General features: G+C 40.9%; 1 protein-coding gene across 1 annotated transcript; it reads right to left on the bottom strand.

Moving 5' to 3' along the window:
* Positions 1-788: 788 nt before the first annotated feature.
* Positions 789-15,956, bottom strand: tuft1b (tuftelin 1b; the record flags this gene model as incomplete). Its single annotated transcript, XM_056420925.1, has 12 exons — positions 789-1,079; positions 1,213-1,307; positions 1,819-1,902; positions 2,191-2,296; positions 2,664-2,887; positions 4,035-4,145; positions 4,664-4,753; positions 5,145-5,207; positions 5,316-5,390; positions 5,520-5,612; positions 5,709-5,771; positions 15,942-15,956. Coding segments are annotated over 12 exons (1,092 nt in total), but the record flags the coding sequence as incomplete, so codon positions are not given.
* Between the last annotated feature and the right edge of the window lie 2,971 nt (positions 15,957-18,927).

The following is an 18,927-nucleotide window of genomic DNA, read 5'->3' as shown; positions in this document are numbered from 1 at the left end:
GCTCCTCCTCTCCCTGCCCCTCCTCCTCCCCCTCCTCAATCCTACCCTCCCTCCTCCTCCTCCCTCCACCAAACTGACCGCCACGCCAGGTGTTTGACCTGTTTGTGTTGTTGTGACGTTGTTGAACATACAAGTCAACCACGCTGTTACACACATGACGTTGTGTCACAACTGGTCCGACGGTTCTAAAAAAATAAACAAAAAAAAATGCTTAAAAAAAAAGATTCTTTGTAAAATATGTTTAAAAACTCCTTAAGAAGAGAAGAGAGAGAGAAGAGAGAGAGAAGAGAGAGAGAGAAGAGAGAGAAGAGAGAGAGAGAGAGAAGAGAGAGAGAGAGAGAGAGAGAGAAGAGAGAGAGAGAGAAGAGAGAGAGAGAGAGAGAAGAGAGAGAGAGAGAGATTATTTCTATTTATTTAGTTCTAGAGGGGCCTAGAAGAGGGGCCAAACTGAAAATAAATCAAAAGGCCTCTTGTTCAGCCAAAATGTGGAGGAGGCGGGCGTTTTATGAAGCGGGCCTTGGTTTGAGACCACTGCTTATGTGTTGATGTTTAAAAATTGGTGAAATGACAATAATAAGACAGTATCAGACCATCGAGGATCAGACCAGGCAATGACGCCCATTGGCGCTCTGGCAGAATGAACTGTTGTTTGTTACCTCTAATAATTCATCTTTATTCATAAAGAAAATGTAAGCTAGCGGTGATGCTCTGCTGCCAGAGACGAGAGAGGTTGAGGACAACATCATCAGGTGATGCTTATGCTTCAACAACTCTGTTTTTTTGGCATTGGGTGCCCTTTTTTTTGGTTTGAGCACCTGCCCCCCAAAATGTCTGTGCACGTGCCTGGTGCTAACCAAAGGACCAATGTGCTTTGTCACCATGAGGTCTGTTAAGACATCTTTTTTTTAAATTACTGCAGATCTAAGTTCTACATCCCGGTGGGTGGTTAAATATATATATGTACACAGTATTTTCCATCTGCTCATTCCTTTGGTTGACCCTCTGTTCAGGACATGAGCTCGATGACTTTGATGAAGGGGAGGGCCTTGTTGGTCTGCGTCTTCGGCTTGAATGTTTTACTGCACAGGGGACACATGATGAAATATGCTTTGAGGTTCATGTGAGACATTTGAGTTTAGCATGGCTAGCAGACAAGACACTGTCAGTGGGAAATCAGCGTTCTTAATGTAGATAAGAACACAAGCAGCTTACCTGTAAACGACCTCTGGCTTCTTCACAGTGGACTCAAGGGGCAGAGCCTCCTGGCCCGCCAGGTAGTAATCCAAGTGGTCGTGCATTTCTCTGTTCTGCAGACGGAAAGAGGTTGAAGACGTTACACTGCGTTGCAAAAAAGCGCCGTTGCCATCGCAGAGCAGCGGTAGGCTACGAATGTTTCACATAAGATAAGATAAGATATTTCTTTATTAGTCCCACAGTGGGGATATTTCAGTATCACAGCAGCGGGTGCATATTAGAGCATTAATACAAACTAAAAAATAAAACACACAACACAATAACAATACTAAATACTAAATACTAAGTACAAAAATACTAAATATACAGAGGAAACTAAATATATACACAAGGCAGTGATCAAAGTGAATTTCCAGCAGGTTAAAGTGTCCAGGAAAATAAAGTGCTGAGTGTGCCAATAAAGCGCTGAGTGTGCCAAGATGCAGGACAACCTTTCAACTTTTAAATGGTCGGAAAAGTTTTAAAGCTTTTTCACAGAAGGAAGAACTTAAAAACACACGTTGTGTACTTTATCAAAATGTCAAGACGAAAACACATTCAGATGAGAACGAGGAGGCTCCTGACCTCAGCCTCCAGGAAAGCCACCTTCTCCTCCAGGTCGCCGATGAATCGGTCTCTCTCTTCGATGACCGTCCGGGAGTTCTGCAGCTGAATCACGAAACAAACGAAAACAGACAGACGATGTGATACACGCTCAGGAGGAGGATCACTCATCGCTTATTCATGACGAGGGACTTTTTGTTTTCAGCACACGTTTCTTCTCGACTCCACTCCTGCTCATCAATTACTCTTTATGGGTCCGCCTCCTCAACATCTAATTTCCTTGTTAATGGCTCTCTGTGCAGTCGTGGGCACCGGAGCGCCTCATTTGCATGCTGTGTGTGTGTGTGTGTGTGTGTGCACCTTTCACTGCTCGTAGTTTATGTGCATGAGTACCTGTTCGATCATGTGGCGAACTTTCCTCTGCTGACTCTTTAGCATGTCGTCAAGGTGATGGATCTTTTCCTTCAAAATGGCCACCTCCTTCTCCAGCTCCTCACACCTGCAAACAAGGAACAAACTAATGTAAGAAAAACTATTACGAACACGACTACTAATATTAAACTAATAGTAAACAAATAAAGTAAAAAGCCATACAGAAAACTACTGAACAAGGTATTTTGACATTGTGACTGGTTGAGGTCATGTTAGTTGTCATGATTTGTATTTTACACCCTGGGAAGTAAGTTGTTAATACGTAATCAATTAAAAAATTGTATTTGGAGATATACAGTCTCATAGATGTATAATGAGGATGAATTCATGGCATCAAACAGTGAAACATAGCAGTGTTGTATACAGATTTCTTCTCCCGATGTGTACCAATAATTGTACTTGGTCTCATCACTTTGTTCCTCTTCTCTTCTCACCTCTCCTCACTCTCCTCCTCTTCCTCCCGGTCCTCTTTGAGCTGCAGCAGTTCTGCCTCCCCTTCCGCCATCTTGTCCTTGAGGTTGCGGCTCTCGATCTCCATGCTTCCCAGCAGCCTCTGCAGCTCCTCCACCTGCTGACCCCTCTCCTTCGACCGCTTCTCCGCCGCCTGCAGCTGCTTGGACCGCTGGGCCAGACGAGCGCCGCACTCGTGTGACAGGGCCTGCGGGGGGAGGAGCCACAGAGTGAGACCGTGTTTGGGTTTCCCTGTGATTAAGTATTCGTGGATGCCATGTCATGTTTGTGTGGCTCTGCACACACAAAAACAATGACTGTTTCCAGTTACTGTGGCTGATGAGACCTCTGTCACATTGAAGCTGTTGGGGGCTAGCCTTTAATTACCCAGATTATTAAAACCACTTTATTTGGGACCAACTGTGCACACACCAGGGCAAAAATACTCGGGTGTAAAACACCAAATACTTAACAGCAGAGCACAAAGAAGATCTGCACACTCTTAGGCTCCAATTAAATGTGTATTTCTTTTTTTCTCTTCGCAATGCAATGTTTTGATCTACAATATCCTCCTTAGCCTTCTTCAGTTTAATTCATTTACTTTAGTTTGTTTCCATCCTCTGATTGTCTCAATACTCACGTCTTCAGATATCAACTGAGTGAGTGCAATAGATCTCATAACCATTAGGTATAATGGACATTCACATGAAATGATCTGAAATGATCCTTCCCTACACACCTATAGTCTGACATGTCCATCAACAGTTTATTTTGTGCCTGTTGGGACGAGACGACTTCCTCCTCTATCTTCCTTATTAGACATTGTGACAAGTGACAGACCCTGTCCTTAATGCATACAACAACCCATGCATTGGGAGTGTGCTGTTGATACACACTGTACTCCCACAATGCAATGCGAAAAAAGAAAGGGTGGAGTTGCTGGTTGTTGTAATTGGTAGTGATGTAATATTTGCTCTTGTCTGAATCACAACCTAAAACGGATTTGCGGATTACTTGCAACAAAGTTGAATAAAATGACGCGTTAGGGTAGAAACTCTGTACACGGTTCTATGTCTCTGCCTGTTGTATCAATATAATTGTGCTGGTGCCACTAACTGTAAAGGAGGGTTTTCGTACAAGAGCATAGATCAGCTTGTGCTTAGTCTGTCCCTGCATGACCTGACGGAGTGATGGGCTGCAGAGCAAAGACCCAAACAATGGGGGATTACAGGATGAAGGATGTAGTCCACAGATAACGACAGCTAATGAGGGTGATTAAAGGAACGAGCAGCCGAGGAGTGAGTCATAGCTGCAGACAGGAAGTTGTGTCATGTTACTCGTCTCGTGAGACAGACCTGCAGTCTCTGCCTCTCCTCCTGATGCCTCTCCTCCATCTCTTTCAGCTGCGCATAGAGACGCTTGGTCGCCTCCCTGACCCTCACACTCTCCTCCGGACCATCCTCGACCTGAGAGACGGAAAAGAGACACGCCCAATCAGGCTTCATTGAACAAAGTTGAATGCGAGGCTGGTGCCAACAAACAGATACGAGCGGCCGCTGATGTCAGCGTGTGCTCTGAGGCTCCTGGTAGATTATGGTGTCGTGTTACAGGAGATGTTGTGATGTGCTGAGCCTAGAATAATGCATGGCAAATACAATATTGTGTGTGTGTGTGTGTGTGTGTAGGCTGTGTTTGTGTGTGTGCCGTAAGGATGTAAGTGAGCCCTATGTTTTGTTGTCAGCTCCAGAGAGTCTGGCACTGTTCTCTTTGGAGTTGGATTGTCTGAGTGCCAAACAGCTGGAGGGTCAGACATCTTTTCCTTTATGAATGTTATGCCCGTCACTTAAATCCACATGTGAAAGCATTCAAACTAGTTTCAGCTGGAATGGGTTTCTGCGGTTTATTCATTTTAAACTGATGAAGGATCATGAAAGCGAGCACAGCAAACATCCGTTAGAAGAAGGCTGTGTTGCTTTAAGCTCACCTGAGCGTCTGACTCGGTGAGAAGAGCGTTGCTGTTGGAGACAGCGACTGGGCTGCTGGATAAGTTCACTCTGAAGCCGTTGGCTGGATGCTGAAGAGGAGAGCAGCGGCTGGTTAGTGGAGTCAGGGCTTTATTTCTCCTTTTACGCTCACAATGTACGACCAGAGTGGCCCAGGGAGCTCACAGCACCACAACTTGAAGGAAACACGTCAAATTGTGAAACATTACAGTTATGTGCTATTGTAAGGCTTCTTATTCTACGATTAGTCACACCGTCGGTGAGTGGCTGATGTCATTCAACGACTCGTGTTGTCTAGGCTTCTGCTCCGGTGAGGATTTTAATCGACAATTCTTTGCCCCGACTTGTTCTTATAAATATTTTTAACCTGCAATTTTGCTCTTTGTTCATTAATTATTGATCTAATTGTTTCAACTCAACATTCATCAAATGGTCTTCATGCATGGTGTGGAGGGAGTGTACCTTGTTGTTAGAGTTATGCCTGGCGGCCATCTGCTCCCTCAGAGTCTTTAGACAGTACCTCACCTAGAAAGAAAAACAAGAATGGTTCCATGCAGAAACGAGGCCCTTCCCCTTGTTCAACACACACACACACACACACTAATGTTCTCCACTCGCCAGTCGCACACTGACCTCCTGAATATGCGACACCTCGTCCGTCATCATTTTGACACTCTCCCCTGCCTCTGGACGGGCTTGGAGGTAAACCTGGACGCCACAGTGATGGTAGAGTGTTAGATACTAGAGCACATGCACACTTTAAATAAGCATAGATAGGTGGACTGGATCGCACATGAGTACAATTATAGAAACAAACACAAACACACGCTCACATACCTTAATGACCTCAACTTTTTCCTCTGTGGGAGGGATAAGTGTTTCTTGCGGCTCCTCTGGTTTCAGTGGCAGCAATACTGCAATGCTGCCCTCCTATATTCAGTAAAAACAGAAAGTTGTACTTTCCTTTTCTCTGCTGTTCAGTCAATAAACAACACAGATAAACAGTTCTCCTTTTTCATCTTGTACCTCCGAGGTGCAGTCGAACTGATCCTGATCCTGTAGAGTGAGTCTAAACCGCCCGCACTGGACCTGAAAGGAAGGATGAACACAACTAAGTGGAGCTGTGGGGATGTTGAGGGAAACATGCAGAGAAGAGAGAGAGAGAGAGGCTTAAAAGGAATGCCGTCAGTGATGAAGAGGGCGGAGCAGAGAAAGAGGGGCCTTCTTTTTGCCAAGAAACTTCCCCAGACTGAAGTTCCTCTGTGAATGCCACGCTGTTTGACGACACAGCCTAGCAACCGACACAGAGGAGACATTTCCATTGCATCCTTCAGGGGGGGGGGTCTGGTGGTTATGACCAAACAGTCTACTCACTGGAGAAAATGAAAACAGTCCTTTCCAGTAAAGGCCAAAAATACCAACACTCAAACCAGCGTGACCGCTGAGTCACTCTCACTTCAACTTTGAAATAAAAACAGATTGTGTTTGTACAAACTTTGACAACTTTACACACACAGTATTAATAGAACATAGCAACAACAGACTCACTAATGTGTGTTTATCCCACAGGGTTGGGTGGTTAATCGGTTTTCAATGGAGTTCATAGCTCCTTTATTTGTTGATCATTCGTTGTTATTAATGCGGTGCCAGCTTCTTCTGCATTGCTCAGTTGTTGACATATAATTAATTATATTCCTGATGAAATGGAGACAGCCCTGATAATAATTAGGCTTTATTGTTCTATGTTGATCATAGCTATGTCGTAGAACTTTATTTATTTAAGATCCTCCACTGCAAATGGCCTAACAGACACATTAACAGTGTGCATCCCTCCTCAACATGCTCTTCTTCTTGAATTGCGACACAAAACAATGCAGTACTCAGATTTTATGTTTCAGTGACAAACAATCCAGTATCTATAAACAACTTACAAAGCAGGATGGGAAAGTGTATATATATATATAATGTATGTATATATATTTAATTTGAAGCATATCTTAATTTAAAAAAGTTGACTGTAAAATAAATTATAAATAAATAAAATAAAGCCCTGAACCTCAGCTGGCCTTTTTCACTCTAGCTGTGTTTTAGTATGACCTTTCCCTGAAGCAAATTGTTGCTTTAACAAAACATAATCCTCATTGGCAACACCCATTTAAATAAGTGGAGGTATGGCTCCACACACATTGTGTCACTTTTCCTCTGAATGTGAAAAGAAAACAAACCAGTTGACACTTTAACAAACTAATTAGCTGGAAAATAAAATTAATTTATCACGCTTAATCCTGACCTCTATGTGGAGTTATGTGTGTGTATGCGTGTGTGTCTGCGTTTCTGTGTGTGTGTGTGTGTGTGTGTGTATGTACATGCTCATATATTTATGTGACCTGCTGTAGCTGTTGTGTGCCTCACCAGCACATGAGATGAATAATTAAAGAATATTATCAATCATTACAGAATTATAAATACTCTGAGGCTATTTTACTTGGTGGGGCTGAGGTGGGTGCTATCATCATCATCATCATCATCATCATCATCATCATTGGCCTTAATTCAGCTTTGTGTGGGTGTGAGCTTTAGAGTAAATCAGATAGCGATCAGATCACATGGCACATAATCACATCTATTAGTCAAAAACAATAAGGTCCTCTCAAGGACTGAACTGGTATGATCTTCATTCCTTTGTTGACTTCATCTGTAGTCTTAGTCTAAAAAACTAAATGATGGAATGGGAAGGATTAATAGGGATAGATAGTTTTTCTATTCTATATAACACAGCTGCACTCACCGGTGTAACACTGGTGGAAACAGAAGCTTCACTCCAAAAAATGTGTTTTCCAAAACTGTCTCTCTTTACACGTTTCACACACGGGTGTTACTCTTCCAGGGAGACTGTGCTGCCTCCCTGTCCACAGCCTGTCTACGTCAACAATCTTCTTTGTCTCATCATGCCTAATTATTTGCATAGAAAAGGCACTCCCTTGAAATACTCGCTCTGTAGCATCACATGCTTCGGTGATGTGTTCTTGGGTTGATGTCATGCAGCACCGTCACATAGTGTTCAGCTAATTAAACCGCCTTAAACACCTGCAATTTACCCCCCTGAGATTGACACGGGGACTTTAGTGCAGGAAGGATAACGAGGCGATGGCACGTTCCTGCATACCGCAGTCGATCTTCGTGTGAAGGCAATAATAACTTATAATGACACTTGAGCCTGACTGTGGGAATCTTGAAATATTACATTTTGCAAAGCTTAGATTTTGTTACCACCCCCCCCCGCCCAAGTTCCAAGTAGCTGCAGTCATGCGGATGCACATTAAGTGCCAGTCAGTGGTTGAATGTTACAGCTCTATGTGACAACATAGCAACACCCTGCACATAGGCTCCGATTGTATCCCTGCCAGTTTAATACACAATATGATATGAGGCAATCAACAATAACGTGATGCCCCTTGCCTGTAGGTCACGGCAGGTAGTGAAACATGGGTGCATAGGACCGCTGTGGTTTGCATCGTCTTTGTTCAAACGAGCTAAATGCATTGTAACATCCAACTAACACAAAAGTTACTTTTACTGTGTGTGTGTAAGTTATTTAAGTCAATATGACTCTCCTCGAACAGAGAATCGTTGTTTGCAGGATTCCTGTTGCACGTATGCATTTTATTGTGTGTTTGTGAACAGGTGGAAACTGTTTATGAGTTCGAGAGTGTGTGCGAACACGCCTCTCCCAAAAGTCACACACACACACACACACACACACACACACACACACACACACACACACACACACACACACACAGTATAGCGATGGCTTAATACATCCATTATCAAATAAATCATTTACCCGCCGCTATTGTCAACAAGTCACGCCCGAGGATACATTTCTTTTTCAAACATTCAGTCCCGTGAATGCTTTATGCAGGCAAATGTTAGGCCTCTAAATATGGGAGAATAAAGGTGAATATATTCAGAATATTAGTAATAATCACACCAACTCTGGTGAGAAACAACTGGCAAACATTGCATCAATGAAAGACATCTCGTGTGAAGCAGATGAGGTCTGTCTGTTTTTTTGAAGGCACATTCCCCCCACCCTGCAAACGTCCCGACGACTTGCGTGCACGGTCCAGACGGTGAAGCATCTGGACCGGTCCTTCGGTCGGCATCAACTTCATCAGAATCATAGTCTGCTTTTAAAGGTTCAAACAAGTATCCAGTTGCTGAATCAGTCCATATTATCAATCTCTCAGCATTTGTTTAGGCGCTCGACGTTGTTTATATTGGTATCTGAACACATCCGCTGTGGCTGACCGCGACATATTCAAGCTCCAGTGCAATGTCGCATGTCGGAGTTGAGGACTTTGAACAGCCTAAACTACGTATTGTTATTGAATACTGGACAAACACATTATCTTTTGATCTGGCTACATATTCGCTTTCACTACAGGTACCCTTTAAGGACAAAGGAGAGCGACTCGGCGTGTCACCTGTGGCTAACACATTGGGCTTCTTACATAAGTTCTCTGCTTTGCATGCCAAACACAGACCTTTGTGTAGAAAAACTATCAGCCAAGCGAGTGACAGGCAGGACAACGTTTCATCCCGCAATCAAAGGCAGCGACAGCTGGAGGGCTTCCCACAGAGAATCGTGGCACAAACACGCCCTGGAGCGGTTCCTGTACGCAGCTCCTCACCACACGCTATTCTCCCGCCTTCCCTTGGAAGCCGCTCCATGGACACGTTTCATCACCAGGGTTCAAAGAAAGCACACATGCAGAATAGTTGACAGGTGATAATCAAGAAGCTGCATTTAAGGCAAATCGCAGGTAGGCCTATATTTTGGTTCCCAGAATGCAAATTAATTCTTAATAGTGCACAGCTCTCTCCCCCCCCCCCCGTGCTGTACTGAATGTCTGTGAGGGGTTGCCTCTTTCACTGGGAATGATCCTAAAAACATCAACAGCAGCGTGTTTGAGTCAAACTAAAGAAAAATGGGAAACTGCAGACGACAGTGTTGCCTTAAGAAGTGTTACACCGAGCGCTGAGCTCCAAAGATCTCTGCTGTTTAAACGTGTCCCGTGCACGTTTCAGAAAAATCTCTTCTGCATCATTACCACGAGTCCTTTATTGTGCACGTTGCAGTCGATACATATCGCAGAAGTAAAGTGCACGGCACCATAACAACGGTCCAAACCAATACATAGGGATGACAGGTGCTTATTAAGCATCATTACAGGTTAAATGTATGTGATTTTGCTGCACGGTGGAATGAAACATTGAACTAGTGCATACTTTAGTGGTCCTGGCCTGTCCAAACAATTAACATATCGTCAATTGTTAAGTCCTAACATGACTACGGAAGCCCGTTTCCGCCATGTGAGAGAAAACAATTAGGATCCTGTAAGTCATAATAATGAGATACTACCTCATAATTATGAGATACTATCATTATTTCGATTTACTATCTCATTATTATGATCTCATTATTATTCGAAATAATGAGGAAGTATACATACGAAATTAAAAAGAAAATAGAAAAATAAATAATAATATTACAACAAAATAGGAAAAAAAGACTAGTCTGATTTTTTGATATATTAATGTTAAAATATGTTTATTACATACTTAGGACCGAGGGGAAGTCAGGGGGAAAGGACAACCTGGGACGGTTAAATGAAGAGCAGTTTGATCTCACGTCTGACGTCACACGTCATTCCCCTTTCAGCCACAACGGGGCGTTGGCGCTGTTTCCACATTTCGGCTGCAGGCGGTTATAGGTTGAGCAGATTTTAACTGGTTTGTAAAAATGACGGTCATTTTTCAAGATGGATTTATCTGCTGATTATTTTCTCCATTAATTAATTGAATGTTTATTGTTTGTTTTTGATTCAGAAAATACATTTAAATGCCTTCAATATTACCAGATTAAAGTAACAGCTTCACTATTCTTGTTTTTTTCGTCCAATAGTACAACATTACAAAATATATATATAACCTCAAATGAATTTCTAAAAAAGTAAAGCAAAGCTACGAGGTTAAATTGTATCCCTTCATGTTCCATAGGGCATAAGTGTGATGTAGACACATCCACTCATTTCATAATACAATCTACCTTCACACTGTAAGAAAAGATCCTAATTTTACGGTAAATAACTCTAAATATTTACAGTAGTTTTACCTTTTTTTTAAATTACATACAAAACTCTGTGAAATTACAGACATTATCCGTAAATTAACAACCCAACTGTTAATTTAAGTATTATGCTAATAATTCAAAATAACATTTTTTTCCCATTTTTTTAAAGAAAAATGACTGTATTATTAATACAGTCTTTCTTAAATGACATACAAATTCATGTAAAATAACAATTATTACCTGTAATTAAATGTGTAGCTCCTTATATGAAGGTTTATTTCCATACTAACAATTTAACGATTTTCTTTGTAATTTTAAGGTAGATCATATTATATTTATATTAACATGTACTTTTACATTCAAACTCTGTAATTCTAAATCTAAATTTAGCTAACTTCTTTCATTTCATTAAACATCTACATATTGCAGTTTTTTCAAGAGTACAAAGTAGAAGAAATAATGATAAGTTTTGATACTTGTTCTTTAGAGGCTGTTATTTGTCCAGAGTCCAATATTTGTAATCAGAACTGATAATAAATAAATTAAATGACACACTAACATCTTTTAAACACACACATGCATACACACACACACACACACACACACACACACACACACACACACACACACACACACTACTCTGCCAACTGACCCTTAACCTCCTAATTGTATTTTAAAATTAATCTTACATATTATATTTACCTAAATATAATACATTGACATCATGGGGTGAAATCGCCTCTAGAATCTTTACAAGAGGAAAATCCTTAAAACCAAACTTTTAGTTAATTTGTCCTACTTTCAACCAACTTAGATATGTGGATCCTCTTCAGATTCAACATCTTAATATGAATACCCTAGAGTTTTGGACCGATAGCTCTGAGTTAAGGGCCTCAAAAATGGTCATAATCTCCTAAATATTAGTCCTGGATATCCAAGATTGAACACAGACACACAGGACAGGGCCTACAATGAGGTGATGGGGTGACATTTCAAAACACCCACAAGAGTTAATTGTCTGTCTGAAATCCAGGACTTGAAGAGCAAATCTGAGATCCTGTTAAGAGTTTGGGCTGATTTTAGCTTTTTTTTCGAAACATGTCATAGCTTAGCTTTAAATGGGACCCAACCATGTAGGCTGGCAATATCTAGCACTTAGCATCCGGTTTAAAAACCGAGAAGAACAAAAAATGCACTCCTTCAAAGGTTCACAAGTCCTCAAATGTTTGTAATATGACAAATCTCAATTATGATGTTCTACCAGTCTGTTGGACCAGTGCTCTGAGATGTTGGAGATGTCCTTCCAGTCTGTTGGACCAGTGCTCTGAGATGTTGGTGATGTTCTACCAGGCTGTTGGACCAGTGCTCTGGACTGCTGGGGAGCAGCATTGTAACTGGAGAAAACCAACTGACTCACTAAACTGGTGTGGAAGGCCGGCTCCATCATTGGCTGCAAGGAACAGGTGGAGAGGAGGACATGAAGAAATGTTTGTCCATATTGACCACCCTCTCCACCACCTACTGCAGGGACACGACACGTTCTCCAACATACTGCTTTAGCTCTGCTTCACAAGGACAGACCGGAGAACATTCATGATACAGGAGAACCTTCCTAATACAGGAGGACATTCCTGAGACATGAGAACATTCCTGATACAGGAGAACTTTCCAGTTACAGGAGAACATTCCAGATTCAGGAGAACCTTCTAGAAACAGGAGAACCTTCCAGATACAGGAGAACCTTCCAGTTACAGGAGAACATTCCTGGCAACTATTAGACTTTACAATGAATCACCTCTGGCCAGATCCTCCTCAAATTGAACAACATCAATGAACATTGCAACAGAGAGAGAGAGTTCAAAGGAGAGGCCAGGTGGCAGTGATCAGGCTGATCACAGCAATCAACACAAACAAAGCAGATTGAACTGCTTCAGTGACTCAGGAAACACCACAGAGGCAGCTCTTCTTGAGGTAAGAATGCCAACAATTTAATTTCAGAGAGTAACGTTGTTGTATTGAACGGGCAACGTTTGTGACACTAGTTTTCTTCAGTTCTGTGTCGCCTTGGACATCAGTTTCTTTAACATCGTCGATGTATATAGGTTCATTAGTGGCAGGTGGGTTAAGACACCTGAGGGGTCACGTGCTACACTTCATCTAATAACCACGATTTTATTGAAGTGCTTTGAAACTGGTTCCAAGCAGACATGTATAGACAAGCTCACATAGTTCACGTGACGTCGGGACTCTGTTCACGTGACCGCTATAAACTGCGCTGTGTCATATGCTGTCGGGACTGCTGTTCACGTGACGCTCTTAACGTGATGCTGTTGCCGTGGTCGGGACTCTGTTCACGTGACTGTTGTTAACATGACGCTTATAACTGCGCTGTGATGCTGTTGACGTGGTCGGGACTCTGTTCACGTGACGCTCTTAACTTGATGCTGTTGACGTGGTCGGGACTCTGTTCACGTGACTGTTGTTGACATGACGCGTATAACTGCGCTGGTGAGCTGTCCAGTGAGGATGGTTTCATGATCAAATCTTCATTTACTGTCCACATTATCAGATGAGGACGTCACCAAAGAGTGTCCTTGTTGTTTTAAGTTCAGTGTCTTAATTTAACAACAGAATACATTGTTATTGTTAGAACCACTTTTATGTTGTAAATGCTATTTAAAGTTATATTATTATTGTTAATCTTTTCTATTTTGTCTTTTCAACTCAAACTAAAATATGTGGTGGCAGTTTTTTCTGATTCATTTAAGTCCATCACTCGTAAGTATCCACTGCAGCATATATAAAAGATATTAGTCCATTTGAACCACTATTGCTAAACCTTACATCGTGATTAATATTAGATATTATTTCTTAAGTACTTTAATGATCTTAGCAATAAACATTTAATTACTATCATTCTAAAAGCTGACTGTGTTCAGATTGACAGGATGTTAACTGTTGGTACAGACAATTTCAAAATAGTTTGTTTGTCCTTCTTTTTCCCCAGATGCACCGAGGATAATTGTAATAATATAGGAAAATAATAATAGCAAATTCTAAAAAATTAGTATTTTCTGCAAAACCTTTAGAAATATCAAAACTAAAAAACAGTAATTTCACCGCATAAAAAAAAGTAATTTCACCATAAAATCTTTGGTTTTCGTCCTTTATTTGAAGTAAGGTATTTTACCTTAAATTTTTGTTTTGTTTTGCGTAGCGTAGCTGCCACTCATTTGACCTTCTTTTTACGGGTTTTTTTCTTACAGTGCAGTCTAGATGCAATAACTCATGATTATTGCTTTTGAGATGATATCAATCTGGTTAACGGAGGTGTTCAGCGGTTCTCCTATTACAGTTGATTGATTCTCCCTCCGAAGCATAAATCTACATCAATCAGATTCTCATGAATCAAATGATAAAGAGCTAAAGACAAAAACAGAAAGCAAAACAAACAAACAACGGATAAGTGTCAGCAGGCCTTGGTATGTCGTTGACGAGTAAAGGATTGGACATTCCTTTTCCCAGCAATTTGGGGTGTTGGGGTTTTTCCTGCGGGGTCTTGAGCCGTTAAGGTTGTGATGCTTTGCAAGAGTTTGTGCAGAAAGATTTCTACTGGGAAAACTATGCAACGTCAAACAAATTATTACGACTTCGTAACCTCTTGCTCTGCTATTTTCTGCAGTAATATGTACTGAGTTTACACACAGACACTGCAAATAATCTCAAACCGTTTCTGTGTTTAATGTACAGAAGGTTATGAATGATTTATGAAAAAAACTGTCTGTTTCCTGTCTCCAGTGTCCTGCTTCTGTCCGAGGAGAGACCGGAGCAGGAGGACAGAGCAGGGCCACACACAGCTCCTCTGTAAAGTGCAATAAGGCTGCAACCAACTATTATTTTCATTGTCATTTCATTTGCAGATTTTCTTTTTTTTAAATAAACTTAAAAATGGTTTCGTCAATAAAATGCCAGAAATACTCGACCTTAATTATTTCCTGAAACTCAAGAGTACGTCATCAGTCCAACACAGACATGTTCAGGAAGAACAGCGTAAGACAAACAGAAGATCCTCACGATTGAGACGCTGGAACTGAGTCATGTTTGATATTTCACTAAAATATGACAATTTAGTTTTTTGACTTAGTGACTTAAAGGTTCGACTAATAGTATAAAAAAAAGAACAGGGTGGTACACAGTAGAGTGCACCATGTGTTGTAATAGAGGAGATACTATCTCTGACCCTCAGGTATTCAGTCACAAAAACAAATATACAAACACACACACACACACTTCAAGGGCATCCTCGTACCAGTCAGTGGCCTCCCACAATCAATACACGGCCATCCGATCCCAGTTATGGAGCCACTAGCTCCTCCATGAGTGCTGTTGGAGATGATGTCACTGCTGTGCTCAGCTGTACTACAGGCCGGAGGATACATGAGCACACACGAGGAATACAGGATCAACCAGACGTGGCTGTAAATATATGTGCTACATCTTTATAACAAGCTGAGAGAGAAGAACGGTGGATCCTTATTATGCAACGACACCGGTATTTGCATTCCTCTCCCGGTGCCTCCGGAGATCACAGCGAAGCGTGAAGTCCATCCATCACTGAGTGCAGTCAGAACAACGTACTTTTTATTACCAGGAAATGTGTGATTCAAAAGAAAAGCCATAAAACACTTCAAACATGGTCCCTTGCTGATATCAGCGAGTCTCGCTCTAAAACCATCACGCATGTTAATTATAAACTCCTTCCTTCTGATGAATACCAACCGCATGTGTCACCAACACACAACACAACTGACGAATGGGAAGAGACTCTGAACCCTCTCAGACACACAACAGGAGACAGAGTTCCTTGCATGATGTTTAAATCATGTCAGTCAAATAAAGGGTAAACTTATTTTAAATATCCGTTGAGCTGCTTTAATCTGTGTGGGAAACTATTCCTATATTATGTTAGTCTGACAAGTCCACAATGAGGACCGAGCCAAATGAATCATAAAAACAACAATGTCATGGAGCAGGCAGAACTACAACCGCAGGTACCATCATGCACTTCACCTCGTACAAACCCAGACGCCAACGACGTACTTTCTCTCTCTGATATCTACCTGGGCAGATGAAGTTGTTCAGGCAGCTGTGGTCCGGACGGTCTGCGTGTTTGTGACTCTGAGCGTGGGAAGCCGCGGCCGTCTTGCTTTACATGGCCCAACCCTCTTTTCCTCCGGAGCGTTCTCCAGTCAGAGAGCTTCAGGGCCGGATCGAGGAGGCAGGCGGCCGCTAGCCTCCCCTGCAGGACTGCAAGCCAAATGCACGATGGAAAGAACGCGGGGAACATTTGTCTGATTGGATAATGAACCACACGCAGCTGATAGTGAATCTAAACCGTGTGACAATAATCAGAATTAAATGATTTTTTATATTTATTTTGAGGTCTGCAACTCTGCTTTTATCTTCATTAATTAGGGAATCATGAATGAGCAACCTGGTTTAACTTTCATACACATTTTCATGCAAATATACACTAATGCATAACTTAGTCGGACACTAAGTGACCGATAGATAAATAAAATATATCTGGTACAACAGGGGGTAGGTAGCAGCACGCAGAGGAATGTGTGGCTTCAGTTATGTAAGAGGGATTAATGAAGCGTCTTTATATAACAGTCACTCGCACGTTGAGTGTGTGCAATGTAAACAAAACTGTGCAAACAAAAGTCAAATGCCACAGGCCAAATATGTCCTTGCCTGTGTGTGTCAATGTTTCTCTGATTACCTAAAACCTAAAACGTTACACGAGCAATATTAAAATATCACTGAATCGAATGTTTAAAAAAAAGTTGATTATTCATTGTTTGGTCTTGAACTGTAACTAATCGATTAGTCGATAGACAAAAAAAAAGACAAATTCTCTGGTTCAAGCTTCCCAAATACTAATATGTGAAGTTCCTTCGTCTTTCATGATAGTAAACTAAACATATTTGTGTTTTTGGCTGTTGGTCGGACAAAACAAATGTTTAGAAGACGTAATTTTTAGAAATTGTAGGAGGAATTTCACACCATATTCTGACATTTTATAGACCAAACCATTTATCGATTAATAAAGAAAAATGCATCTGTCATTGCCTTCAAATTACTTGTATTGACAGACCAACAGTCCAAAACCCAAAGGTATTCAAAACATTGTTTTTTAAGAAGAACTATCAAATGATAAATGACACTTAATTGGGTAACAACATTATTGATCATTAAGTCGACTTGTAGTTTCATCACTAGTGTATTATATTATATATATTTGCTCTTGTGTCTTACTACGGTACCTTACATTTTTGTACTTTGCATGCTTCTTACACAAAGAGCAGACTTTCAACCTGTGAGGATGTAAACGTCCTGTTATGCATCTATATCGAGGGCTGAAGGCTCCCTTGCCAGGAAGTCAATGGCTTTATGATCAATTGCCTAAAATAAGGTCTGTGGTTAACCCGAGTTTATGGAATTTTAATGGAGTGTTTTCTGATATAAAATACATCGGTATAGATACCCCTCTCGGGAACTTTTAAAAAAGTCGAATGCTAACAAGTGGCTAAATGGTACTCAAAAACATCAGCCTTGTTGTCTCTGGGGTGTAGTTTGCTTATAGCCTAACATTTGCTTTTTACTTCCACCGATTGCATTTCACTCTTCAATAATCCAACAGATTATTTTGCTGAAATAATACACCAATCGTCCAAAATCTATATGGAAAAATCCCACTAACTTCCAGGTTTGGCCTACACAAATGCATCAGCGCTCTATTTGTATATATTTGATAGTTGTTTATCGTTTTGTTGACATGTGAGTAGTGCAAACACGCCGTCTAACAACGTCAGTGTCGCACACAAAAGGTTAAGAGCGGATCTCTCTTGAGCAGCTGTAACACTGGAGTTGACAAAATAAGCCTGTCATTGTTGTTCTCACGCTATGAGAGAACACACATCAACTTCAATGTCAAGATCCGAGAAAAAAAAGGAATTGTACTCCTAAATGTGCGTAAGTGGGATGAAACAGTTTCCCCAGTGAATGTCGTCCTTTTGCAGAACTGGAAGCAAACAATGGCAAAGTGGATGTTTGCAGATCACGCGGTTCAAGACATGGAAATATGCAAGTCATCGCTGCGTAAAAGTCAAAGGGCCAGTGTGAAAAAGCAGGTGCAAATAATGCATTACATCAATAATATACATAGTGACATGAGAAAAAAACGTTGACTGCCAGTGAATAGAAGGTTTTACCATTTAACTATTTAACGAACAAGTTTGGGCACTTTTCGTCTTTGGAATTCCTGACTTGGGATTTTCTGTAAACTATTTTCTTGAATGGTATGAACAGTTATAATTATTTTGAAGCCATTAAAACATATATGGAGGGTGTCATTACTTTGACAACGTTTAAAGTATGACGTTCAAACTTAAATCAAGTTACAGTTGGCCATGCTGTGAAAGAGCGAGCACTACACAGTGTACTGGCTTTTCTTCTCTGAACACACATTAAAATACAAGGGCACAAGGCGGGTTAAAGTTCCAGAGAAAGTGCCATGTACACAGTGACACATGAACGGTCACTGTGGGACAAGCCAACCATGAGTCACGCTCGAGTAATCACCCCCGCTATTGGATCTGTAATTATGGCAATGTGAGATAACATGCGAGAGGTATTTGTTTTAGGACACAATCAAATCCACATGAATTCAGATTGCAGTCATTCAGCCACATCTTCAGTGACTCTAAATGATGTCATCAGAATGACACGCTCACGCTCTGGGCTCCGGTCAGCCTCCAGTCAAAGATCATGTTTGCTGTCTTGACCGTTTAGCCAGTACCATCAACTTCACTTTGGGGCAACACACATTGGAGTTATTGCTTAATATATATATATATATAAAACAATATATATATAAAATTAATGTATGTATATATAAATATGTCAATTGTATTTATATATATATAAATATATACAATTAATGTATATATGTATATATATACATATATAAATATAAACACATATATATATAAATATATATATCTACATTAATTTGAAAGATGTGTATATATATGTATATAT

Source organism: Pseudoliparis swirei, chromosome 1 (assembly GCF_029220125.1).
Source record: "Pseudoliparis swirei isolate HS2019 ecotype Mariana Trench chromosome 1, NWPU_hadal_v1, whole genome shotgun sequence".
NCBI classification, from domain to species: domain Eukaryota; kingdom Metazoa; phylum Chordata; class Actinopteri; order Perciformes; family Liparidae; genus Pseudoliparis; species Pseudoliparis swirei.
This window is presented reverse-complemented; position numbering and strand designations above follow the sequence as displayed.